At 46.9% G+C, this 25936-nt stretch overlaps 1 protein-coding gene across 1 annotated transcript; it reads left to right on the top strand.

Moving 5' to 3' along the window:
- Positions 1–13625: 13625 nt before the first annotated feature.
- Positions 13626–24285, top strand: Nol6 (nucleolar protein 6). The gene is made up of 26 exons (XM_051187554.1): positions 13626–13721; positions 15111–15311; positions 15393–15509; positions 16412–16591; positions 16830–16998; positions 17230–17364; positions 17449–17612; positions 17762–17882; positions 18109–18167; positions 18248–18349; positions 18523–18638; positions 18735–18912; positions 19039–19161; positions 19343–19491; positions 19589–19664; positions 19855–19995; positions 20111–20228; positions 20305–20459; positions 20613–20776; positions 21068–21220; positions 21416–21513; positions 22236–22360; positions 22451–22540; positions 22850–23044; positions 23152–23253; positions 23437–24285. The coding sequence occupies exons 1-26, from the start codon at positions 13668–13670 to the stop codon at positions 23584–23586; spliced, it is 3435 nt and encodes a 1144-aa protein (XP_051043511.1). The 5' UTR covers positions 13626–13667; the 3' UTR covers positions 23587–24285.
- Positions 24286–25936: the final 1651 nt, after the last annotated feature.

Raw genomic sequence — 25936 nt, 5'->3', positions numbered from 1 at the left:
TCTCGGCGCTCTCGCCCTGTGCGTCCCTGGCCTCCGCAGTCTTCCTGTGTGGAGCCCTGGTCCCCTGAGGGCTCCGTTCAGCGACACCCCGCCTGTGGTCCCCACACTTAGTAGATGCTAGAATAAGCTGCGTCTGCCGCTGATGGAACCCCTAGGCAAGTCGTCCACCGTAGGGAAGGCAGTCTCCCAAAGCAGAACTGGAGAAAAGCAGATAAGCGAGCTCCCACTCCCTTTTAAGAGAAGGTTGTGTGGAAAGCGTAGAAAACTAGTGCTGAACCTGATTCCAGATCCTCCGTGAGATCTGGGGAAGAGTGCTGCTTATACCCTGGAGTATCTGATTGCAAAATATTGAGGTTGGCCTGGTATGAGCTTGGAAAGGAAGGGGGAGGGGGCAAAAACAGAAGGGCCAGTGTGAGGCCAACCCTGTCAAGGAACCAGTAGTTCCTTGCCAGTCAGTGCTATATAGGGAGACCCTATGTCAAAAAACAAAAGGGTGTGGTTGAACTTTTACCTCCTACAGATCCGTTCTTGATCTACCTGGACATGGCATGACTAAAGAGATAGGAAGACATATAGTCTTCAGTCCCAGGGTTAGGATACTCAAGGATTGTTTGCTACAGAAACCAAGGTACTGCTGGGCATGGTGACTCATGCATGTGATAGGCAGAGGCAGGTTGGTTGAGTTCAAGGCTAGCCTGGTCTACATAGCAAGTTCCAGGACAGCCAGAACTACGTAAAGAAATCTTTTCTTACAAAAACAGAAACCAGAATACTAAGGTTCCAAACATACCATTTTGGGTTCAGAAAGGTTCATTCCAACTCCTTGTTTTATCAGTTTCTGTAAAAGATTAATTACACCTAACACAAAGAATTGTAATGGTTAAATCAAATCTACAGCTAAAACAACTTCATTTTTACAAAAAGTTTTAGATTTATAGAATCAGTAAAGTTCTCATGTACTTAGCACCCAGTTTTCCTATTATAACATCTTCCATAGTATAGGGCAATTATTGGGACTTATAAAACAATACTGACCGCTCAGCATGATGCTACATGCCTTTGATCCCAAGAATCTGGAAGCTGAAGCAGAAGAGTCATTTCAAAATCTAGGCCTAACTGACTTACAGAAGAATCTGTCTTAAAACCCAAATAGTGCTACTGCTCACCTATAATCCCAGCACTTTGGGAATAGAGACAAGAGGATCGGCTCTGGGCTACAAGACCCAGTCTCAAAATCCAGGAGCCTGTGAGAACCCTCAGCAGGTAAAGGGACCTGCTGTTAAGCTTGACAGAGAAGAACTGACTCCCACAGGTTGTCCTCTGACCCATACTAAGTGCTTGCAATGGCACACACCAAATAAATGATGTAAAAATTGTTTAAGTATTTTAGATGTATGGGGGGGGGCTTGCCTGCATGTATTCAAGCCTGGAGATTATTCAGTGGTTAAGAGTGTGTACCTCTCTTCCAGAAGACCTGAGTTCAATTCCCAGCACCCACATCAGATAACTCACAACCACATACAACTCCAGCTCCAAGGAATCTCTGTGGTTACCACACTTGCATGTACTTATCTACAGAAAACACACATGTACACACAATTTTTTAATATAAAAATGGGGGACCTGAAGAGATGGCTCAGCAGTTAAGAGCACTGGCTGTTCTTCTAGAGGACTGAGTTCAATTTCCCAGCACCTGCATGGCAGCTCATAGCTGTCTGTAACTCCATTTCCAGGGGATCTGACACCTCCACACCAACACATTAAAATAAAGATAAATAACTTTCTTTTAAAAGAGCAAGAAAAAAATTTTAAAGGAGTGGATTGAGCTGGGCAATGGTGGCACACGACTTTAATCCCAGCCTTGGGGGGGGGGGGGTTAAGGTAGGTGGATCTTTGTGAGTTCTAGGCCAGCCTGGTCTACACAGTGAGTTCCAGGGCAGCCTCCAAAGCCACAGAAGGGATTGGAGAAATGGTTCATTGGTTAGGAAGAGAACTTGCTGTTCTTACAAAGGACCTGGATTCAGTTCCCAGCATCCACTCCATTTACAGGGGATTCAACACCCTTTTCTCACCTCAGTGGGCACTGTATTCACATGATGCACAGACATACATGCAGATAAAACACCCATACATGCACATACCTTTAATTCCAGCACGTGGGAGGTGCAGGCTGGTGGATCTCTTGTGAGTTGGAGGCCAGTCTGATCTACAGAGTGAGTTCTAGAACAGCCAAGGCAACACAGGGAAAACCATGTCTTGAAACAAAAAGCAAAAGAAAAATCCATATACACATTAAATAAAACCTTTTTTTGCAGGGGTCTGTTTTTTGAGATAGGATACTATGCAACCTTTACTGTCCTAGAACTCACTATGTAGACCAGGATGGCCTCAAACTCATTGAGATCCACCTGCCTATGCCTCCTGAGAGCTGAGATTACAGGTGTGCATTATGGGTGTTTTTTAATAAAGTGTTTCTTTTTGTTTTTTGTTTTGTTTTGTTTCAAGAAAACACTCTGTAGACCAGGCTGGCCACCATGGCCCAGCACACCCAGCAACTTATAAAAAGTTCTTTTTAAACCCCAAATTTCCCGGTTCTGCTCCCCTCTTTCTCTTTAAACAGTGGCCTAGTGGCAGACCCCAATATGCAGATCATGAAGACCTGAGGAATGGGATCATCATCTTAGAGGTTGAACCCAGTGACACCATTGTCAGGGACAAAATTCAAGATAAGGGAGGCATCCAGCACAACCAGCAGCGCTGACGTTCAGTAAGAAGCAGCAGGAAGATGCATGGCCACACCTGGTCAGACTACAACATTCCCTCTGTACTTATGGGGTGGCATCATAGAAGTACATCTGGCACAAGGAGCTGTCACAAGTGCTACTAACTCCTGCACCCAGGTAGAGTCTAGTCAACTGCCACAAGAAGTACACTCACAACAACAACGAACCTGGACTCAAAAGAGGTTAAATGAAGTTGAGGGCCTGCTTGGCCCATGACTCTAGAGCACAGTAAATTTCTTCCATCACTTGCAAATACATATATATTTGTGTGTGTGTGTGTGTGTGTGTGTGTGTGTGTATGTGTGTATATATATATATATATAATATATATATATTATATATATATATATGCCAATACTGATGCATTACTATCAACTGAAGCCAGGGTTATTCACATTGTCTTTGGTTTTATCAATGTCATTTCTCTTTTCTTTTTTTTCTGAGGGAGGCACAGTTTGAGACAGTGTTTCTCAGTGTAGCCCTGGATGCCCTAGACCTTGTTCTGTATGTGTAGACCAGGCTGATCTCGAACTCAGAGATTAGTATCATTTTTCTATTTCTACATCCTATCCATTCTTAACTAGTACAGCTTCTTAGACCTTTCTTCCTTTTGATGACTTTGACAGTTTTTAAAGAATATTGGAGTGGGGGCTGGAGAGATGGCTCATTGGCTAATGGGACAGGCTGTTCTTCCAGAGGGCTCTGTTTCAATTCCCTGTACCCACATGGCATCTCACACCTATCTGTAACTCTAGTTCCAGGGACTCAACACCCTCACACAGACACACATGCAAGCCAAACAGCAGCGGATATTAAAAAATAAAAAGGAATCGTTAAAAAAACAATTTTTACACAGTCCACGTAGGCTTTTTGTTTATGGGTTTTACATCTCTAGAAAAAGGATCCCAGGATTTTCCCTCCTGTGTGTTTCGTCTTGCTTCTTCATGGTGCGCGATGTCAGCTGAGGCTGTCAGTACAATGAAGCCAAACTGATGGGATGTTCTGCCATTGTCCTAGGTCTTTGAGCTGCACATCAAGTCTAGGGCTGATCATGCCACACTTGTTCAACCTGTGAGTCTCACAATGGTTCTCCCAGCTCTGTGATTATCAATGATTCCAATGAGGCAATGTAACCATTCTTCATCATCACAGTTAGGAACTGAACCATGACTTTGGAGCAGGGCCTGGCATTTGCCTCTCTTCTCAGCATTGTTGATGCTCTTCAGAGCATCAGCCAGGACATTCATGCACACCATGGTAACAACATGGGAAGATGGTGGAAAGAGCCGAAAAACAATTTTTAAGAATATTGGTTTTTGCTTTTTTGTTTTGTTTTGTCTTGTTTTTTGTTTTTGTTTTGTTTTTTGTTTTTTCCGAAACAGGGTTTCTCTGTATTACTTTGGAGGCTGTCCTGGAACTAGCTCTTGTAGACCAGGCTGGTCTCGAACTCACAGAGATCTGCCTGCTTTCTGTCTCCTGAGTGCTGGGATTAAAGGCATGCACCACCAATGCCCTGCTCAGTTTTTGCTTTTTAAATTTTATTTATTTGATGTACATGAGCGATTTATCTACGTGTATGTCTGTGCACCATGTGCATTCCTGGTGCCTTCAGAAATCATAAGAGGGTCAGCTCTCCTGGGACTGCAGCTGTGAAGAAACTGCAGTTGTAAGCTGCCTGGTGGGTGCAGGCACTTGGACCTAGGTCTTCTCAAAGAGCAACCAGTACTTTTGATGACTGAGTCATCTCTCCAGCCCTGTTTTTATTTTTTTTATTTCTTATGGTGGTGCTGAGGATTAAAACCAGGGCCTCTGTCCTGGCTAATTTTATGTTCATTTGACACAAGCTAGAGTCATCTGAAAGGATGGAATCTCAGTGAGAAAATGCCTCTATAAGATCCATCTTAAGGGCATTTTCTTCATTTGTGATTTATGTAGGAGGGCCCAGCCCATAGTGGGTGATGCCATCCCTGGGCTGGTGGTCCTACGTTCTGTAAGAAAGTAAACTGAGCAAGCCAGTAAGTTAAACCTCTCCATGGCCTCTGCTTCAGCTCCTGCCTCCAGGCTCGTGTCCTGTCTGTCCTGTTTGAGTTCCTGCCCTCAGTGCTTTTGAGGATGAACTGTTGTACAGAACTGTGAGTGAAGTAAACCCTTTCCTCCCCAAGTTGCTTTTGGTCACGGTGTTTCAACACAGCAATGGTAACCCTAAATCAGACAGCCTCCAAGCTAAGGAAGCACTCTACACCTGAGATATATAGCCCTTGGCCATTTGCTTCTTCTTTTTCATTTTTTTTAAAGATTCCTCTTTTATTTATTTATTGTTTTACAATATGTTCATAGAGGTCAGAGGACAATTCTCTGGAGGGGATTCTGTCCCTACACCATGTGAGTCCTGGGGATCAAACTCAGCCCTCAGACTTGGTACCAACTGCCTTTACCTGCTGAGCTATCTCTTGCTCAGCCTCTGTTTTACTTTTTTTGGAGGACAGGATTTTACTATGTAACCCAGGCTGGCTTCAACTAGCAAGCAGTCTAGTTCAGTTTCTAGAATGTTTGATTGTAGGGGTAGACTACCCAACTTGCCTAGATCAAGGATTTAGTAGACAATCCCTCAAAATTGGGATTTGTGATATTTTTCTCACAAGCATGACTGTGTTGTTGTTTTTTTTCTAAAGGGAGTGATTACAGAGGTGAAATACCATTTGCATCACACCATACCAAGGGCATGTAATAGAACAACATGATTAGCCTTGTTGATGTTGACCTTGGTCACCTGGCAAAGGTAGCATGTCAAGTCTCTCCACTGTAAAGTAACTCTGTTTCTCCACCCCTTCATTACTGTGTTGTTTGGAAGGAAGTCACCGTACAAAAATCTACTTAATGAGCCATTTACTTATTTATAGACAGGGCATGTTCTTGCTGCATAGCCTACGCTGACTTAGAACTCAGGTTGTAGCCCAAGCTGGCCTAAGATTTGTGAGCCTCCTGTCTCCTTGCCTGATTCTGGGGTTACAGACAGGCACCACTACCAAGCACAACTGCCTCTCCATAGTTGGGACCTCAGTTCTTTAAAGCACTATTCTTTCTTCCCAAGGTTAAGCCCAGCCAGGGCCACATAAGACCCTGTCTCAAAACATTTTTTTAAAGGGTAATTGATGGGCTCCCAATCCCGCCTAGGTCACGAGACCAAGTTCAACCACTAGAATTAGAACTCCCTTCAAGGAAGGAGAATATCCTAATTAAAGCATCCTCTCCTCCCAAAATGATGACATATGCCCAGGCCTAGCATCCTTTCCTCCACTATTCAATTTAAGGACAAGAAGATTGCTGACCTAGAAACCTGGGAGATGATGTTGACACCTTTAATAGCACAGCTGTGAGTAGACAAATAGGCAGAAAGATCACCTTCAAAGCATTTCAGCCACACACACTCACTGCAGCCCCACCCTGACCTGTAGGATTATGGATCCTTAGCCTAAATCATTGAAATGTACACCTGCATTCCTGGGCTCAAGTCAACTCACAAACTCACACACTAGGTATGGACTCTGGGTATGGCCCTGTGTTAGAAAGCTGGCATCTTCTTGTCTTAATGGATTTTATTCTCAAGTCTCACCGTTGTCAGTATAGAAGTGCTCCTGTCTTATTCTAGCTAGTCAAAACATTATTTTTTAGTAAATTGCCAACTGTTTCTTACTCATGTCTGCATTTCAAGGAAAGCACCACATCTGATAAAAAGAAGAGACTTGGTATTTGAATTTTTGTTGCTTTATAATTAATACGTTTATTTATTTTGTGTGTAAGACCAAATGCAAAGCCAGAGTGGAATGTGGAGGTCAGAGAATTCTTGAGGAATAGGAATAGGTTCTCTCTTTTCACTATGTGGATCTCATGAGACAGAATTCCAGTCATCAAGGCTTAGTAGTGAGTGCCTTTACCCTTTGAGCCATTTTGCCATCCCCTGGTTTTTTTGTTTTGTTTTGTTTTTTGTTTTTTGTATTTGAGGCACAGTCTTCTCTTGTAGACCGAGGTCCAGCATCTGGGTGGCTAAAGAAAGAGAATTGCCTTGAGTTGGAACTATCTAATGAGTACCTGGTTAACCAGGGCTACACAGCAACATTCTATCTACACACACACACACACACACACACACACAGAGAGAGAGAGAGAGAGAGAGAGAGAGGAGAGAGAGAGAAAGAGAGAAAAGGAGGGATAGAGGGAGGAAGGGAGAGAGGGAGGGAGACAGACAGAGATGGGGGAGGAGGAGAGCGAGAGAGTCAAGAAGATAATCAGTATCACAAAATGACACATTGAACCCCACCTTCCACCTCCATGGCTACTCTGTAGGTATTCAAGACAACAAAATCCATAATCATATTTTTTCTAATGTTTGTCACATATTAGGTTCTGACAAACCTAATAATGTGGGGAGATGGAAGAGATAGAAGCAGGGGTACCCAAGTTCAAAGCCCCTATAGATCAGTTCAAGACTAGTCTGGATAAGTTGGCTCTATCTCAAAATAAGAAAAATCTGGGGATATATAGCTCAGTGGTAGAGCACCTATACAACATGTAAGGCCCTAGGTTCGTGGCCTGCTACTGAGAAACAGAAACATCACAGCATGATTGGCAGAAACTACATTCTCCTTCATAATGGCAGAAGCAGACTTGATTGATTGATTGGTGCCCTCTTGTGGTCAAGGAAACAAAATACCAATTCACAGTCTAAGGCATCACCTGGTATGTGACAATCATGGGACTTCTGTAGTGTCCATTAACTTCTTTTTTCCAAATTAGAACAGACATAATCTAAACAGAAGGAGAAGTATTTCATTTGGGATATTTAAACCAGAGCTCCAGCATCCGCAGCTAGCCTTGAACTAGGTAGGTAGTTGAGAATGACGTAAACTTGTGAGTCTCCTGCCTCCACTTCTGCTTTGTTGGAATTAAAAGTTTGTGCTGGGGCTGGAGAGATGCCTCAGTGGTTAGAGCACTACTGGCTGCTCTTCCAGAGGACCCTGGTTCAATTCCCAGCACCCACATGGCAGCTCACAACTGTAACCCAGTCCCAGGGGATCTGACACCCTCACACAGAGTATATACAGGCAAAACACCAGTGCACATTAAATAAATAAGTAAATGTTTAAAAGAACTTTTTTAAAATTTGTGCTGATGTGCCCGCTTTAGAATATTTAACTGATTTTTTTTTTCTTTTTAGATAAGGTCTAGGCATCATAGGCTGGCTTTAAACTTGCTATGTAATTGAGGCTCTCCTTCATGTGTCTATCTATCAAGTTGTGGGATTACATGTGTGCACCATATATCCTAGCTGCCAATTCTAAATTAAAAGATCGGGTTAGGGCAGCTGGAGAGATAGCTCAGCTGTAAGAGCACTGGCTGCTCTTCCAGAGGTCCTGAGTTGAGTTCCCAGCAGCCTGTGGCTCACAACCATCCATAATGAGATCTGGTGCCCTCTTCTGGTCTGCAGGCACACATGCAAGCATAAACTGTATACATAATAAACAATTAAAAAACAAAAAAAGATTGGGTTAGGAATGTGGCTAAGTGCTTACAAAAAATATGCAAGGCCTGCATTCAACCTCCACAGCCCCCACAAAAAATGTTTAAAAATTGTATTTTCTCATTTAGATTTTGGGCTTATTCACCTATTTTTCACTCAATATCTTAACATAAAGCCAGGTGTAGTGGTGCATGAGTGTGGTCCCAGGACTCTGAAAGTGAAGACAGGATGTCAAGAATTTGAGCAGAGCTGTGGTAGCACAAGACTTTAATCCCATCATTCAGGAGGCAGAGTTCTTTGGATGTCTGAGTTCTAGATCAGCCTGATCTACAGAGATTGAGCCAGGACTATGTAGAAAAACCCTATCTTGCAGGGCAGTGGTGGCTCATGCCTTTAATCTCAGCACTCTAAATAGAGGCACGTGTGTCTTTGTGAGTTCTTGGCCAACCTGGTCACTCTACAAAGAGAGTTCCGGATAGACTCCAAAGCTACAGAGAAACCCTATCTTAAAAGAAAAAAAAAGAAAGAAAGAAAGAAAGAAAGAAAGAAAGAAAAAGAAAAAGAAAAAGGAAAACCCTGCCTTGGGAGGGGGAGGGAATATTGGAAATTCAAGCCTAACATAGACTACAAATTGTATTCAAGTTCATGTATCCCAAGACTAACTTGGAATATAAGAAACCCAGTCTCAGCAGGTACCAAATGTCTTTAATGCCAGTACTTACTTGGGAGCCAGAGGCAAGTGGATCTCTGAGTTCAAGGCAAGCCTTGCTATAAAGTAAGTTCCAAGACAGCCAGAAATACAGAGAAACCTATCAAAAAAAGAAAAAAAGAAAAAAAAGCCGGGCAGTGGTGGCAAACACTTTTAATCCCAGCACCTCGGAGACAAAGGCAGGCAGATCTTTATGAGTTAGTGAGTTAGAGACCAGCCTGGTCTCCAAGAGCTAGTTCCAGGGCAGACTCCCAAACTCCAGAGAAACCCTGTCTTGAAACTGCCCCCCCCAAATAATAAAAGTAAATCTTTAAACATGAAAAGATATATATGTTATACTTGAACAGTGCTACTAGAAATCACAATTATCTAATGATAACTAACGATTGTTAAGCATCTCTATATAATAGATTGTTGTGGGAAAATCTTTTTGTAGACTGAAATTTTGTAGATTGATTGGTTTAATAAAGATCTGAACAGCCAGTAGCTAGGTAGAAGAGGATACGGGAACTTCCAGGCAGACATAGAAACTCTGGGAAGAAGAAAGGCAAAATTCCACAGCCAGAAATGGAGGAAATGGGACATACTGTACTGAGAAGAGGTAACAAGCCATGTGACAGAATATAGATTAATATAAATGGGTTAGTACAAGTGTAAGAGCTGGTGTGAACAAGCCTAATAATTAACAAGAAGTCTTGGTGTCTTTATTTGGGAGCTGGCAGTCTAAAGAAAGTCAGACTACAATAGGTTCTTGACATAGACCATCTCAGTTAAACCTCACAAATCCATTACATGGTCATTCTTTAATTTTACTGAGTTAAAGTAAGATTTAAAGAGGTCAAATAACAAGCTACCCAAGGTCACTCAATTAACAAATGGCAGAACCTCAAGTTAGCCTCAATCATCCTACTTTGTGCATTTCTTTCTTTCTTTTTTAGGAAGAGGGTCTTTTTGCTGTGTAGCAAAGGTTGTCCTTGAACTCAAGATTCTCCTGCTTCACTCTCCACAGTGCTAAGATTACGGGTATGCTTCATGACACCCAACTTTAAGCAATCTGTGTACATCACAGCACCACCCACATAGTTGAGGTTGTTTACTTCTTCCTCTCTGCCATCAAGATGCTCTCAAGAAAACCATTCATTCTTTCTTTCATTCAACAATATTTAGTGAGTGTTTCTTATGTGCCAGACCTCGTGCTAATTGCCAGAAATACAACTTGAATAAGACAGAGATTTCTTGGGCATGGTGGCACGGATCTATAATCCTAACACTTGAAAGGTGGAGACAGGAAAGATAAAAAACTCATGGGCAATCTCAGCTACACACTGAGTTTAAGGCCATTCTGGGTTACCCAAAAAGAAAGGAAGGAAGTAAGCAAGTAAGCAAGCAAGCAAGCAAACAAGGAAACAAGAGTCATCCTTTTTGTTTTGTTTTATTTTTGTTTTTTGAGACAGGGTATCTCTGTGTAAAAAATCCTGCCTGTCCTGGAGCTCACTGTGTAGCCCAGGCCAGCCTGAGAACTCACTGGAATCTGCCTGCCTCTGTCTCCCAAGTGCTGGGATTGAAAGTGTATACCACCACTGCCTAAAAACAAGAGTCATCTTAAGGCAGTGGCTCACCACCAAGCCTGATGGAAGGAGAGAACCAAGAGGTATATCATGACACAAAATAAATGGGAAAAATTGAAAACAAACAAAATAGAAACAATTGTTTTGTGCCTTTATGTGGCTGGCTACTGGTATTCTAATGGCTGAAACAGGAATAGACACAAACAAGCAATTAGGAAATTTTGATGTGGTGGCACTTGGGAGATAGAGTTAAGGTTAGGAGTTCAGGTCATCCTTAGCGCCACAACAAATTTCAGGCCATCCTGAACTACATGAAGCCTTATTACAAAAAGAACAGCAAATACACCCTCCCCCAAACAAGGTGCTTGCTTACCATGCTAGAGGCCTTACAATGTAAATGAATGAATGAATAAATAAATAAATGACAACAGGGCAGTCTTGTCTTTATACCAAGTTATAGACCAGCCAAGGCATCATAGTGAGTGCTTATTTCAGAGAGAAAGAGAGAGACAGAGAGATAAAGAGCAATAAAAATATCAGATATAGTGGTGAATGCCTGTAGTTCCAGTTATTTGAAGTGGCTGAGGCAGGAGCCCCTCTTAGGTCTAAGATGCAAGACAAGTCTAGGGAGTGAAGAAAAATCCCTTATCTCAAAACTTATTTCAAAAGTAACAAAAAAGGTAGGGAAAGATAATGTTACAAATGAGAGCAGGAAGGGGAAGAGGGTGGAAAGAATTTGTGAAGTTATATATAACTGGATAAAAGGGACTAACTTGTGAAATAAATAGGCAAGAACATCCTTGCAGGTTTCTGGCTTATGGTCAAGACTTACGAAACTCTCTATCCTAGACACCAAGTTCAGGGATTGATTGACATTTCTTATGTATCTATCATCATTATTTTTGCAATAATTTTAGCTCGGGGCCTGTTGACTGAAAAATACAAACTCTATCACAAAGTTCAGAACATACTCCTTTTATTTTATTCTTCAAGATTTCCTTACAGGTGGTGGAGGTGGATTAGTGGTTTTGAGAGTAGCTTTTTTCCCAGCAGCCACGTTGGGTCTCAAAACCGCCTGTAACTCCACTTCACATACGTTCACACAAAAATAAACTTAGAGCCAGGCATTGGTGACACATGCCTTTAACCCCAGCATGAGGGAGGCAAAGGCAGGTGGATCTCTGTGAGTTCAAGGCCAGCCTGGTCTATAGAGCTAGGACAGGCTCCAAAGCTACAGAGAAATCCTGTCTTGAAAAACCAAAATAAATAAACAAACAAATAAACTTAGATTTACTTTCAAAAGTAAGTAAGAAAGTTGATGGCTCAGGAACTATGAGCTCTGGCTGCATTTCTAGAGGGCCTGGTTCAGTTCCTAGCATCTATATGTTGACTCACAACTATCTGTTATTCCAGTTCCAAGGGATCCAATGAGCTCATCTGGCCTCCACTAGCACTGTACATACATTGTACACGGATATATGTGGAAGAGTATATATATATACATATATATATATATATATACATACATATATATATATATATATATATATATATGTTGTGGGCTCCAGGGCAGCCAGGGGTATAAGAGTGAGACAGTGTCAAAAAAAAAAAAATAAAAAAGATTTATTTGTATGTAGGTATGTGCCATGGGAGGGCCTGGTGCCAAAGGAGGGCATCTGCCTTCCCACATCTATTGTTACAGGCAGCAGTTGTAGGTCAGGTCCTCTACATGAGCAGCAAGTGCTTTTAACCCCTCAGTCAGTCATATCTCCAGGGATGGAAGTTTTTTGTTGTTGTTTTCCAAAATTTTTTCTTCCTCCCTTATTTACCTGTGTGTGTGTGTGTGTGTGTGTGTGTGTGTGTGTGTGTGTGTGTGTGTAAGACACACGGATATCACATGAATGAATGTGGACTTGCAGGTGTTTTCTCCTTCTATCATGTGGTTCCCAGGCCATAGTGGCAAATGCTTTTACCCATGTTGTGGTCTGGTATATCCTAAGGTGACAACTCTTGACTTCTTTTCTGTTACTCCCCTCTGCCCTATCTTATTTATCTTAGAATGTAGTCCTGGCTGTCCTGAAACTCCCTGTATAGACTAGGCTGGCCTTGAACTCAGAGATCTGAGGACATCAATTACTCCACTGGAGTACTGGGATTAATGATATGCCTGATGGTACCCAATTTCTTTATAGAGACAGGGTATCATTATATAACCATGGCTGGTCTGGAACTCCTTGTGTAGACCAGTTGGGTCTTGAGCTCCTGCCTCCTAAATATTAGGATTAAATCCATCACATGTAGCCTAGATCAGAGGTCTTTAAAAGTAGATGCCATGGTGTCATTTTGAGTTTCCCTCAGGCTCAGGCTCAGGCTCAGCCTAGTGAATGGGATTACTGGGATGAATCTTCATTTTGTAAAATAATATGTAAATAAAGGTAAAGTAAATTTGGCGAAATATTAACACTGAATGAAGATGAAAAGTATTTAGGAATTCATTATTACAATGATTCTGGCTTTAAACTTTCAGTGTTTGAAAAAGTTATATTTTAAGAAGGAAAAGTTGGAAAGAAGCTATGTTAGAATTCTAGATACTTGAACTAAACCTTGTTGTGAAAACAGAAAAACAAATTCAAGATATATTTTGAAAGTTGAAATCACATGACTTGCTCATAGACTGGCAACTCGGTTGCTGAGAGCCACCAGTATAAACAGACAAAAAAAAAAAAAAAAAAGAAAGAAAAAAACACCGGAAGCCAAGGCAAGCTCCACCCTTCCCTGCCCTTCCTTTCCCTTCCCGAGAGGGAAGTGAGGCAAGAACGCGACCAGCTGGACTCACGCACGTTTCCGGTCTAGTGTCGCAAAGAGGCTGTAAATCCGAGGACATCCTTAGGTCCCACCAATAATAGGCGGGCCCCTGCGAACATCTGACCAATAGTGAGCGAGATGGCGTGCGCTAGCCCAATGGTCCCGCAGTGGGTGGAGCTTGTGATAGGGGTTGGAACCCTGGAGTTGGCGTTTCGGTCCACGTGGGGAGCTACGCGGTAGATCGGGCTTGAATCCCGAGTGCGGGAGAGGGACCTACTGTGGAGATGGGGCCGGCCCCCGCCGGAGACCAGCTACGCGGAGCAGCTGGGGAGCCAGAGGTTAGTGATCTCAGTAGGTGAAAGAGAGTTTCAAAATGTGCTTTCTTGGCTACAGAGTCTGAGATAGTAGTCAGGCCTGACAGCTAGCTTGTGAGGGACTTAAGGGCGGCCGATTCTGGAGGAATCTCATTTCCACTATTTTTCCAACCTAGGTCACTGAGAAAAGATTTTTAGGGAAGCTAGGTCTAGCAAGATCTGAATAGATCAGGAATGGAGATGATATTTTAAAAAGCCCTACGCCTGTCTCAGCAAAAGAATTGTGGTACCTGGAAATAGGAGGGCTTTGGGGCACTGCTTAAGGCGGTGAGCGGTAAACTGACTTGGCCAGGCAGGACTGCAGACTCGTGCAGAGTCATTCCGATGATGGATATCCTGAGCTTTATAAAATCTGATGCCCACTGAAAAGTTTCTGCCTGGATACTACCTGGATAAGCCTCTTCGCTGCAGCAGCAATCCAAACCAGACCAAATCAAACTGAAATAGAAGTCCACGTTTAATGGATGCAACGCTCCCCGATGGCCTTCCTGCCTGGGCCAAGGTGAGCCCACAGAAGGTCCTCCAGATAACGCCAGCACCTGCATTAGCTCTTGGGACATCCGTATTGGTACCACCTTTCCAGGCTCAAGCGGGCACCTCTTTAGGATACTTGATCTGTCCAGCAGCAGGGACTCGCCAGTTTTCCAGGATGTCACAATGAAGGACCTAGCTGCTATTCTTGACAGATTTACCTTTGTCAGTACAATTAGGACAGGTGTTAATTATCTATTTTTCTTCTAGCAACCTGCTTTCTCCCCCTAAGGAACAGATGCCTGAGGTTTCCAGGATGGCAACCAACTAGATGCTTCCCCACCCACCACCTCCTGCTGAGCCTGAACCCACCAATTTCTGACTTTGCCCCTCTCCCACATCATATCTTGTTAGCAGGAAGAAGCCAGACACGAACCGGTGTCCATATCCCCACAGAGTCTGGGATGTTATTTTTGGAAGTTCCACCTAAGCCCCGCTCTCTTATCCCTCTAAACCCTGCTGCATCTCAGAAAGCCTGCCAAATGATGGCCCCTCCCCAAGAGATGCTCAAGACCACTCCCACAGGGTATTTAAACTGTCCCCAGAGAATAGACATGGTTTTCTGGTCTCTCCCTTCTCCTCTCTGGGGGTGGGAAGGCCATCTGGGAGCGCTGTGTCTGTTAAATGTGGGCTTTTTCTAATTCAGTTTGATTTGGTCTGATTTGGATTGCTGCATCTGGTGGAGAAGCTTATGGAATGCAGAAACTTTACTTTCACACCGAAAGGGAGGAACTAGAGTAGATGAAGCTTTTGCCCACAACCTTTAGGCAACTGGTGTAGATACCCACGATTTCATGTTGACTTTCCCCTCTCTGGCCATAGGTTTTGGAACTTGCCCTAGAAGGCGTCAGCAAGGAGAAGGCCACTTCAAGAAAGCGTGCAAAAGCTGAGCCTCCAGCAGAAGGCCTCCTGCAGCCAGTGAAGCTCAGTCGGGCAGAGCTGTACAAGGAGCCTACAAATGAGGAGCTAAATCGCCTTCGGGAGACTGAAATCTTGTTCCACTCCAGCTTGCTTCGTTTACAGGTACTTGGGTGACCAGGGCATAGATTAGAGGGGTTTCCTTGGGGTTCTGAGGCTGACAGTCTCCCCTTTCCTCTCTTACAGGTGGAGGAGTTACTGAAGGAAGTGAGGCTCTCGGAGAAGAAGAAAGAGAGGATTGACACTTTCCTGAAGGGGGTCAACCTGCGGGTGCAGCGAGTGCCCTCAGTACCGGAGACCGAGGTGAGTTGATGGCCAGGGAACAGCGAGGCATCTGACACACTTTGCTGTTCTCCCAAGAGAGTGGGATGCTGGGGAAGTCATTCTCGCTGCAAGAAAACTGAACTAGGTCACTAGCCATCCATGTATTAATCACTCAACAACCATATGTATGTATGTCTTGCACAAATTGTATAGGAGTTTGTTGGTTTACTTAAACAGGGTCTTATGTAGCCCTGGTTGGCCTTGAACTCCTCTAACAGTCCTGGCACAGCTCCCAAGGACTGAGATTGAGGGTCTGAGCCAAATTTTATTTTTTGTTTTGTTTTTTGATATTTCGAGATGTTTTGGTTTTTCAAGACGCGGGTTTCTCTGTGTAGCTTTTAGCCTGTCCTGGCACTTGCTCTATATACCAGGCTGGCCTCGAACCCATAGAGTTCACCTTCGTCTACCTTGTGAGTGCTGGGATTAAAGGCATATTCTACTACCACCTGGCCACATTTTGTTTTTTAACACAGGGTCTTAACTCTGTAACCAATGTAGTCCTCAGACTAGTGGCAGTTCTCCTACTTCAGTCCCCTGAGTGCTGGGATTGTAGTTGTGAACCTTAACTTCCAACCAAGTATGGATATTTTATTTTATGTATTTATTTACTGGGACAGGGTCTGGTATAGTCCAGGCTGTCCTTGAACTTGATTACTGTATAGTCAAGGGTGATCTTGAACTTGTGATCTTTCTGCTTTCCCAAATGCTGGGATTAGAGGTGTGTGTCACCATTCCTAATGTGAAGTAAATCATGGTGTTTTAAATGTTTTTGTCAATTAAGTTGTCTTCATGGAGATGGTGTTTATGGAAGATTGAGTTAGTTTTTAACATACTGGTATGTTGTCTATAGACAATTGGGGGTTTCCTCTCTGTTCTCACAGCTCTCTGACCAGTCATGGCTCCCAGCTGGGGTTCGAGTGCCCCTTCACCAAGTTCCCTATGCTGTGAAGGGTTCCTTCCGCTTCCTGCCTCCTTCCCAGATCACTGTCGTAGGCAGCTACCTTCTGGGTACTTGCATCCGACCAGATATCAATGTGGATGTGGCACTGACCATGCCCAGGGTAAGGCCGTGGTTTGGGGGATATAGAGGTCACCACTCTGCGTGTAGCCTAGATGGACCCTTGATCCAGTTACCATCCTTTTGGGATTTTGCGGTCTATCTGGAAATTAGATGTGTCGCACCTATTGGTTTGGGCGCTCCTGAGTCAATGAAGACGCCCTGGGACTTAAACCTAGCTTCATCCTAGCGCTGTAAGCTCTTACGTGTCTAACTTCCCACTTCTTCCCTGACTCCTCCAGGAAATCTTACAGGACAAAGATGGGCTGAACCAGCGATACTTCCGCAAGCGAGCTCTCTATCTAGCTCACCTAGCTCACCACCTGGCCCAAGATCCCTTCTTTGGCAGTGTTCGATTCTCTTACACCAATGGCTGCCACCTGAAGCCCTCGCTGCTGCTGCGGCCACATGGTGGGAGTCACACACTGGGTTTAGTGCACAGTATGGGATGGCAAATGTGGAGGGGGAGCACAAGGTCTGAAAAGTCTAGAGGAGTAGAAATAGAAGCCTTAAGGCCAAGGTGAGAGGCATGGGTGTCAACTTCGGCGGTGGGAAGTTGTGGGTCCCCGAGTATGAGGGGGTGGTAAGGGGGTCCCTGTGGTTCCAGCAGTTGTAGAATGTCAGTATTCCTTGTCTGCCCAGGGAAGGATGAGCGCCTGGTCACGGTGCGTCTGCACCCGTGCCCTCCTGTGGACTTCTTCCGCCCTTGCCGCTTGCTGCCAACCAAGAACAATGTGCGGTCTGCCTGGTTCCGAGAGCAGAGTGCTCCGGAGAGTGGTGAGTGGAGATGTTGGTAGACGGGTGTGGTGGGGGCTTCATTCCTCACAGCCTCTAGTTTTTTTTTTTTTTTTTCCTCGACAGCTAGCCCAGAGCCCCCTACACCCCACTATAACACATGGATCCTGCAGGATACAGCTCTTGAATCTCAAATGCACCTGCTGTCAACTGTATTGGGCTCTGCCCAGGGGCTGAAGGACGGTATAGCACTTCTGAAGGTTTGGCTGAGGCAGCGGGAGCTGGACAAGGTGAGTTGTCCCCTCACCCCATGGTGACAGAGGTAGGGGTGTGTGTGTGTGTGTGTGTGTGTGTGTGTGTGTGTGTGTGTGTGTGCGCACGCACGCGCGTGCTTCTGAACTCAGCGCTTCTGAACTCAGTTCTGTCCTGTCTCTTTCAGGGCCTGGGCGGATTTAATGGATTCCTTATCTCCATGCTAGTTGCCTTTCTCGTGTCTAAACGCAAGATCCATACTACCATGAGTGGCTACCAGGTCTTGAGAAGTGTCTTGCAGTTTCTGGGTAAGGCAGCTAGACTGGAAAGGCCCGGGGTCCCACCTCCCCAGGGGTCCTCTCATTCCATCAGAGCTCCTTTAATTCCTTGTCACCAGACAGATGAGAAAAGCTGGATCTGAGTCATGCGGGGTGTAGCCACCCCGTCGGAGGAAGGGAGGGAGGGAGGTTGTCACTGTGGCTGGGTCCCACGAGGGACCTTCTAACACCACCTGCCTTCTCTGGTTCACTCTAGCCACTACAGATCTGAGGGTCAATGGAATTAGTTTATCTCCCAGTTCGGATCCTTCCTTGGTGAGTTAGGGAGGGGCAGGTCTGTCCCAGGAAGCCTGAAGGTAAAGTTCAGCCCTCATCTGCTTCTCTCTGCCTCCCAGCCAGCGCTGGCTGACTTCCACCAGGCTTTCCCAGTTGTGTTCCTGGACTCCACAGGCCGCCTCAACCTCTGTGCTGATGTCACAGCTTCCACTTACAACCAGGTACCAATGGGCTCCTGTTGCTGCATCCTCCAGAGGTCCCAGCTCAGACACTGTTACTTTGTTGGTACCAGAGCCTCACACACTCCTCTCCAGAGAAGTACGAAATGGTCAGATGTGACCCTTTTAGCCATTGAGGGTTACAGCTATGGTCCCTACTTTACCCTGTGGCCCAGGTGCAGCACGAGGCACAACTGTCCATGGCCTTACTGGACAGCAAAGCTGATGATGGGTTCCAGCTGCTCTTGATGACTCCCAAGCCCATGGTACGGGCTTTCGACCACATTGTCCAGTGAGTTTGGGGCTAATAGAGGGTATGGGTCATTAGGGAAGAGGAGTCAAGGACCTAGTGGGTCCTGATTGGTTCTCTTTGTCCTCTGCCCTCCAGTCTCCGTCCACTGAGTCGTCTGCAGGCAGCATGTCACCGACTAAAGCTTTGGCCAGAGCTGCAGGACAATGGTGGGGACTATGTTTCAGCAGCTTTAGGCCCGCTAACCACAATTTTGGAGCAGGGTCTTGGGGCCCGACTGCATCTGCTGGCTCACTCTCGGCGCCCAGTCCCAGAGGTGAGACCATGTAGAAAGGGGAGTTTGTGGGGTCAAGGGACACAAAAGACAGGCTGCCCAGCTGGTTGGTTTCTAGACCAGGCTGGGGGACTTTGAGGTTGATGTCAACCTTTTTATATCCTACAGTGGGGTATCAGTGAAAATCCACCGAAGCATAAGGACGCTGGGACCCTGACCCTGGGATTGCTTCTCCGGCCTGAAGGACTGACCAGTGTTCTTGATCTTGGTCCTGAGGCTGACCAGCCTGAGGTGTGCAACCTCAGCCTGCCCGTGGGAAGGAGTGGGTGGGTCAGCCTGTGTTTTTACCTCAGTGCTTAGAATTGAGCTTAGGGCTTTGAGCGTGTTATTAGGCGAGGCCTCCACCGTTGTGCTACACCCCAGCTCAGTCTGTCTTTCCTGATCCTTCTTCCCATCCTTTGCTTCTCCCCAGGCTGCTGACTTCCGTCAGTTCTGGGGATCCCGCTCAGAACTTAGACGTTTCCAGGATGGAGCCATCCGGGAAGCTGTGGTCTGGGAGGCGGCCTCTATGTCTGAGAAGCGCCTTATTCCTCAGCAGGTGGTCACCCACCTCTTGGCACTGTGAGTGTTAGCATCTTCATGCCAGAAGACTACTGTGGTCAGGGCAGCCATTTTCAGTGGGCATATTCCCTAATGACTTTATTCTGTCTGTGTTCAGCCATGCTGACATCCCAGATACCTGTGTCCACTATGTGGGTGGTTTCCTCGACACATTGATCCAAGGCCCAAAAGAGGTGAGAGCCTGGGGTCTAAGCGAGTGGTTGTGGAGTAACCTCATGGCGAGATCAGAAAGAACCCTTTCCACCACAGCTGTGCTTCATCTTCTTGTGCCCAGCAGGGGGTGCACTGGTCCTTCAGTAGCCTGAGTCATGGCTGGCGCTTTGTAAGACCTAGCCTTCTTCCTGAGTGTCTTCTCTTCATCAGATCTCCAACACAGGTGAAGAGGCCCTGGCATTGGCCGTGCGTTGCTATGATGACCTCAGCCGCCTGTTGTGGGGGCTGGAGGGTCTCCCGCTCACTGTGTCTGCCGTTCAGGGAGCTCACCCAGTGCTGCGCTATACAGAGGTAAGGTGGGGGTTCTTTCCAGTTGGCGCCTCCCCCCACACTCCCTTTCCCTCCCCCTTCCTCCTGTCTGTAGGCTCTCCCTCCATGTTAGATGTCATCCTCATTTCTTCTACAGGTATTCCCTCCGGCCCCAGTTCGACCTGCCTGTTCCTTTTATAAGCATCACCAAGAGCGGGCCTCACTGTTGCCCCGGCTGGATAAGCCCTGCCCAGCCTATGTGGAGCCTATGACTGGTAAGAGGGCATTTGGGAGGGAGTGGGAAGGGCAGCAGGCTGCAGTATTAGATCTGTCGCCCCTTCTATTCTTCAGTGGTTTGTCACCTGGAGGGCAGCGGGCAGTGGCCTCAGGATGCGGAGGCTGTTCAGCGAGTCCGAGCTGCCTTCCAGCTGCGCCTGGCAGAAGTTTTGACACAGCAGCATAGGCTACAGTGCCGAGCTACTGCCACACACACTGATGTCCTCAAGGTCAGGCTGGTGCAGGGTGGGAAATCACCAAGAATGGGATCCAGGGATGCCAGGGTGTGCGAGGGGATAACCCTGTGGGTAGTGTGCTGGGGGACCAGGGAGGCAGGCAGTCCAAGTGTTCTACATCACTTTCTGTGCCACATCTTCCCACAGGATGGGTTTGTGTTCAGAATTCGAGTGGCCTATCAACGGGAGCCACAGATCCTTAGGGAGGTACGGAGCCCTGAGGGCATGATCTCTATGAGAGACACACCTGCCTCCCTCCGCCTTGAGCGAGACACCAGGCTGTTGCCCCTGCTCACCAGTGCCCTGCATGGGTAAGGCTACATGTATAAGATCTTATTGGATGTAGGGCTTCTCCTGCCCCCATTCTGCTCTCCTGCCTAACAAGCTCTCTGAGAGGCTAGACAGCATAATACCTCATTTGTAAAATGGTAATTACATTAGTAACAGTCCTCCAGGTATTTGCTAGGAGAGCATGCCATGACCTCTGTGACACGTTAGCACGGAGGACAGTGTTGGGCAGAGGCTAGATGACAGTCGCAGTGGGCTGACACACTGTTTAGGGCCGAGTACCTGGGTCTCACTACCATACCCTCCTCTTCCAGACTGCAGCAGCAGCACCCAGCCTTCTCAGGTGTGGCTCGCCTGGCCAAGCGGTGGGTGCGTGCCCAGCTCTTGGGTGAGGGATTCACTGATGAGAGCCTGGATCTGGTGACCGCTGCCCTCTTCCTGCACTCTGAGCCCTTCAGCCCTCCCAGGTAATCCCTCCGACAAGTCCCTTACCTAGGGAAGTTGCCCTTCCTGATGCAGTTTCTCTAAACGGAGGAGGCTGGTTGAGTACCTGATAGAGGACATTCTCAGACACCTAGACCTCCCACAATCTACACTAAGGGATTATGGGAAGCTCGGTGGGGACATCAGGCCCCAGATTCTTTCTCATTCTCTCTACTCAGCTCCCCTCAGGTTGGCTTTCTTCGGTTCCTTTACCTGGTGTCTACCTTTGATTGGAAGAACAACCCTCTCATTGTCAACCTCAATAGCGAACTGACTGGTGAGTGGTGGGACTCCGGTCAGACCACTGGAAGAACTCCCGTCTATAGATTGCACAGTAAGGCAGGCAAGGTCTCCCTGGAATTCTGTCAGGGAAGCCTCCTGCCTCCCAGATGTCTAAGCCTAACTGTCTTGGGGAAGAGAGTTGTCAGAAGGAAGAGGCCTGTATCAAGTCTGGGCTTAGAGAGCTTTGCCTGTGTGGTGGTCCTTGACAAAATGGACTGGGATGGTGAGCAAGTCACCAGGGCTGTGAAGAGAGGGGAAGAAGGGTTCTTGTGTATTAGGTGAGAGGTCTTGTGGGGTGGGGGTGGGGGGCGGGAAGTTAGACTAGGTGCCCACACCTTGCGGGTGGAATTGTTGATTTCCCATTGTAATCTTAGGAGCTCTGGGTCTCAGCAGAGAGCAGGGTGTCGGGTTCCTAATTCTCCAGGTGTGTGAGAGCCCAGGATAAGGGGGGCCTTGGGCAGGCCTCAGCTTGTGCAAGCCAGAGACTAGTCTGGGGGTGACAAGCAGTGGAAAACTCTGCCTCTGGGTTGTAGCTGGGAGATTAACACCCCACCCCGTTAAGGCCCATGTGGTGTCCCCTTTGTAACCTTTGTCCTTTGGGAGAGGGGTACTGGAAAATCACTGTGATGAGCAGTTGCTGGTTACATGGTGGGAGGACCTGGGGGTGCAATAAAGGTCTTTTGGGGAGGCTGATGTAGCATCGCCTGTCATCTCTAGCTGAGGACCAGGTAGAAATTCGAAGTAGTTTCCTGGCAGCTCGGACACAACTCCCAGTCATGGTCATCATTACCCCCCAGGACCGCAGAAGCTCTGTGTGGACACAGGAGAGACCCTCTGCCCAGGTTCAACCCCATACCTGTCCCTACATTCATTTATTTATTTTTTATACTGAGAAGAAAAGCATGGTCAATCTTGTGACTTTTGTGCCCCAGATCCTTCAGCAGCTCGTGACCCTGGCTGCTGAGGCCCTCCCTGTCCTAGAGAAGCAGCTGATGGATCCCCGGGGGCCTGGGGACATTAGGGTAAGCATCAGACTCAGGGTATCTCCTAGGGCTGGAAGTCCACAGTTCAAGGGCTTCCCCGGGTGCCCAGTTGCTCTGTTTGGTGAGACACAATACAGAGAAGGCTTTGAAGCTTCCGTGGTGCCTGGCAGTGGTGGAACCTGGTGGAAATCCTGGGTGTCCTTTCACTTCTGGGCTCAAGCTTGTCCTGGCTGCTTTCCTCTGTGGGGTTTGCTGTTATCACCTTTCTGTGGGCACTCAAGCCCATAATGGATGGCCAGATGGCGTGGCAATGAGGTACGTGGAAGGGTAACTTAAAGACTTCCTTAGACAGTGTTCCGGCCGCCCTTTGACATGTACGATGTACTGATTCACCTGACTCCTCGCCACATTCCTCGGCACCGTCAGGCTGTGGACCCTCCAGCTGCTTCCTTTTGCCGTGGTCTGCTCAGTGAGCCAGGGCCTTCATCTCTGATGCCTGTCCTGGGCTATGATCCCCCTCAGCTCTATCTGGCACAGCTCAGGGTAAGTTCTGAAGGACTGGCTGGTTTAGGGAGTGTTCAGTGGAGCTAGAGCCCTGGAGGTGGTCCTAGGTGCCTGTTGTAATCTTGCTTGTCTTCTGTCCCTTCTAGGAGGCCTTTGGTGATCTGGCACTTTTCTTCTATGACCAGCATGGTGGGGAGGTGATTGGTGTCCTCTGGAAGCCCACCAGCTTCCAGCCCCAGCCCTTTAAGGTATGCTGATCGGTGACTCGTGTTGCTGAGAGTGTACATGTGCTTCTCTGGGGTACGCATTTCTGTGTGGCCCTGGGTCAAGAATGTGTAGGGACTCATATGCCTGTCTACACTGCCCCCAGCCTTGATCTCAGTGTGTGCCTTTGTGATACTTAAGCTCAAATTTATTCTCTGATTCTTTAGGCCTCCAACATAAAGGGACGCATGGTGGTGTCTCGAGGTGGGGAGCTTGTGATGGTTCCCAACATAGAAGCAATCCTGGAGGACTTTGCTGTGTTGGGTGAAGGCCTGGTACAATCTGTAGAGGCCCGAAGCGAGAGGTGGACTGTGTGATTCCAACTTCGTAACAAGCAGTAGGTGGACCATGGGACTTTGGACTTCCAGGGCAGCATGTCAGTGGGCAGCCACTGTGGTATGGACACCCGCTGGCCAGAGCACACTGATCATCCCCAAAGGAAGCCCTGGCAGACTCGGGCAGGGGCCTTGGTGTCCTGTGTCCCCTAGACCTGACCAACCAAACTCCCTAGAAGAGGAGGAACCAGCTCAGATGGAACTGAATCCACAAGATCCATTTGTCTGTCAGTCCTGAGTCAGCCAGAACTGTTTTCTTCAGTTTTGATTTTCTCTCTATCTTCGTCTTCCCGAAACAGTTAAAGGACCTGTACCTGCCTGGTGTGGAGGCCAGGTCCTCCTTGCACTGGCAGGACGTACGCGCCTGGGTAATAGTGTGCTTTCAGGCCTTTAGATAGGACCCCAAAGGAGTTACGGCCCTTACTGAGGGTCACAGTACCAGCACTAAACAGTGGGAAGGGGACTGTGTGTGTGTATGAATAGAGTCCATTAAACAAGCACAGTGCCTTCTTGTGTAAGTGCTGTTGCCTCCCAGCATACTGACAGTGGAAAAAGAGATGTAGACCAGACAGGGCTTGGATGTGTGGATTTGAGAGGGATCCTCCAGCCCAGAGGCTAGGCAACGGTATCCATAAAGCACTGGATTCTGCTGCCTAGCCTCTCAGTGTGAGCCCTACCCAGCCTATGGTTCCCCATTACTGTGCTACACACCTGCACTCCAGGAGCTCCGAGGGAGGCAGGATGCAGCCTCTTAGCCTGATCCACATCCCCTTCTGGCAGCCACTCCCTGCTTTTCTCCCCTAATCCTGGCTGTTTTTTTTTTTTTTTTTTTTTTTTTTTTAGACTCAGCTCAAATAACACCCCTCCTAGTCCCTGCCCTCACCCCCAGCCTGAGGTGTTCTTTCCCTCTTGTGAACTGTAAATGCCATTGCTTCTTGTTGAGTTCACTTGGCAGGCACGCATACCGGTGTGTACCTTCCATTGTCTTCATGCTTTCTGGGCACCTGACTTGTCTTTTCTCTGGTTTTAGTCTGCCCTGTGAGAAAGCTCCATGAGAACAGAGAACATGTGGAACTCAGATGACGTGGTGCTCCTCTCTGGGGAGAGACGGATATATGTAAAAGGAGTACCTAAGCTGGGTGATGATGACACACGCCTTTTTAAAAATGGCTCAGCAGTTAAGAGCACTGACTGCTCTTCCAGAGGTCCTGAGTTCAATTCCCAGCATCCACATGGCAGCTCACAGCCTTCTATAACTAGTCCCATGGGATACATGCACACAACGCATCCATATACACAAAATATATACATAATTAGGTCTTAACAACATATATATATATTATACTGTTATACTGCCAGGTGTTGACTTCCATACCTTTTCTTAGTCTTTTGGGACAGGGTCCTCTATAGCCCAGGTTGGCCTTGAACTTACTGTTTGGTGAGTCTGGTATTGAATTCCTGAGTCTCCTACTTCTACCTCCCATGTGCTGGGGTTATGGGTGTATGTCATTATGCTTGGCTTGGTTTTCACATTTTATGTGTAGAAATTTGGTTATATAATCATACCAACTCTATAAAGGAGGTACTTGGCCAGGCAATGGTGGCACACACCTTTAATCCCAGCACTCAGGAGGCAAAGGCAGGCCCATCTCTATGAGTTGGAGGCCAGCTTGGTCTACAGGACAGCCAGGGCTACAAAGAGACCCTGTCTTGAACCCCGATCCCCCAGAAGGAAAAAAGGTACTTGTCTCCTTTGTGAATCAGGCTCATTGCTGGGTGGGACCAGTGGTGCGGGGATTTGGATGCATGACCAGTGAGCTCCATTGTGCTGAGAAGCCACACGAAGGAAGAACTCACCTCCAGTTTTGCCTTTGTGGACTTTATCCTGTCTCGGCTGTCACTACACAGCTCAGCCCATGCTTGCCATTAGCATAGGAAATTTAACTGGTTAGAGTCTACATCTCTGTAATGTAGTCGTCTGTGAAGAAACATCTATGTGCTTTAACTCCCTTACAAAGCCCTGTAGCCCATGCCCTGGGCTTGCCGTTGCCTTGTCTCTGTCCCTTATGCCCTTGATTCCTTGGCGTGTTTCTGCACAATTCCTCTGTGGGCTCTAAGGAAAGTCAGGATTGGCAGGCCCTTTGCAAAACCATTCTTTCATCCCCAGGGCAGCTTCAGGCCCTTGTACAAACCTAGCCCTGGATGGCTCAGTTGGAGAAAGGGGTGGAGTGTGCACTGGGAGCAGGTCCGCAGCAGGTGACTCTAGGAGGTATAGGTACCAGAACCCATCGGGGGTTGGACCTCCCTTTGGCTTGGCTCACTCTTGCCATCT

This window comes from Phodopus roborovskii, unplaced genomic scaffold, assembly GCF_943737965.1.
Source record: "Phodopus roborovskii unplaced genomic scaffold, PHOROB, whole genome shotgun sequence".
Classification (NCBI taxonomy): Eukaryota; Metazoa; Chordata; class Mammalia; order Rodentia; family Cricetidae; genus Phodopus; species Phodopus roborovskii.
Note: the sequence above shows the minus strand (reverse complement) of the source record. Positions and strands in the feature narration are given on the sequence as shown.

Excerpts from the sequence above, each read along its gene's own strand:
- Nol6 (XM_051187554.1), top strand. The coding sequence starts at position 13,668 with ATGGGGCCGGCCCCCGCCGGAGACCAGCTACGCGGAGCAGCTGGGGAG. Across the intron at positions 18,639-18,734 it reads GCTTTCGACCACATTGTCCA|TCTCCGTCCACTGAGTCGTC; the intron begins GTGAGTTTGGGG and ends TCTGCCCTCCAG. Across the intron at positions 22,541-22,849 it reads GGGGGCCTGGGGACATTAGG|ACAGTGTTCCGGCCGCCCTT; the intron begins GTAAGCATCAGA and ends AGACTTCCTTAG.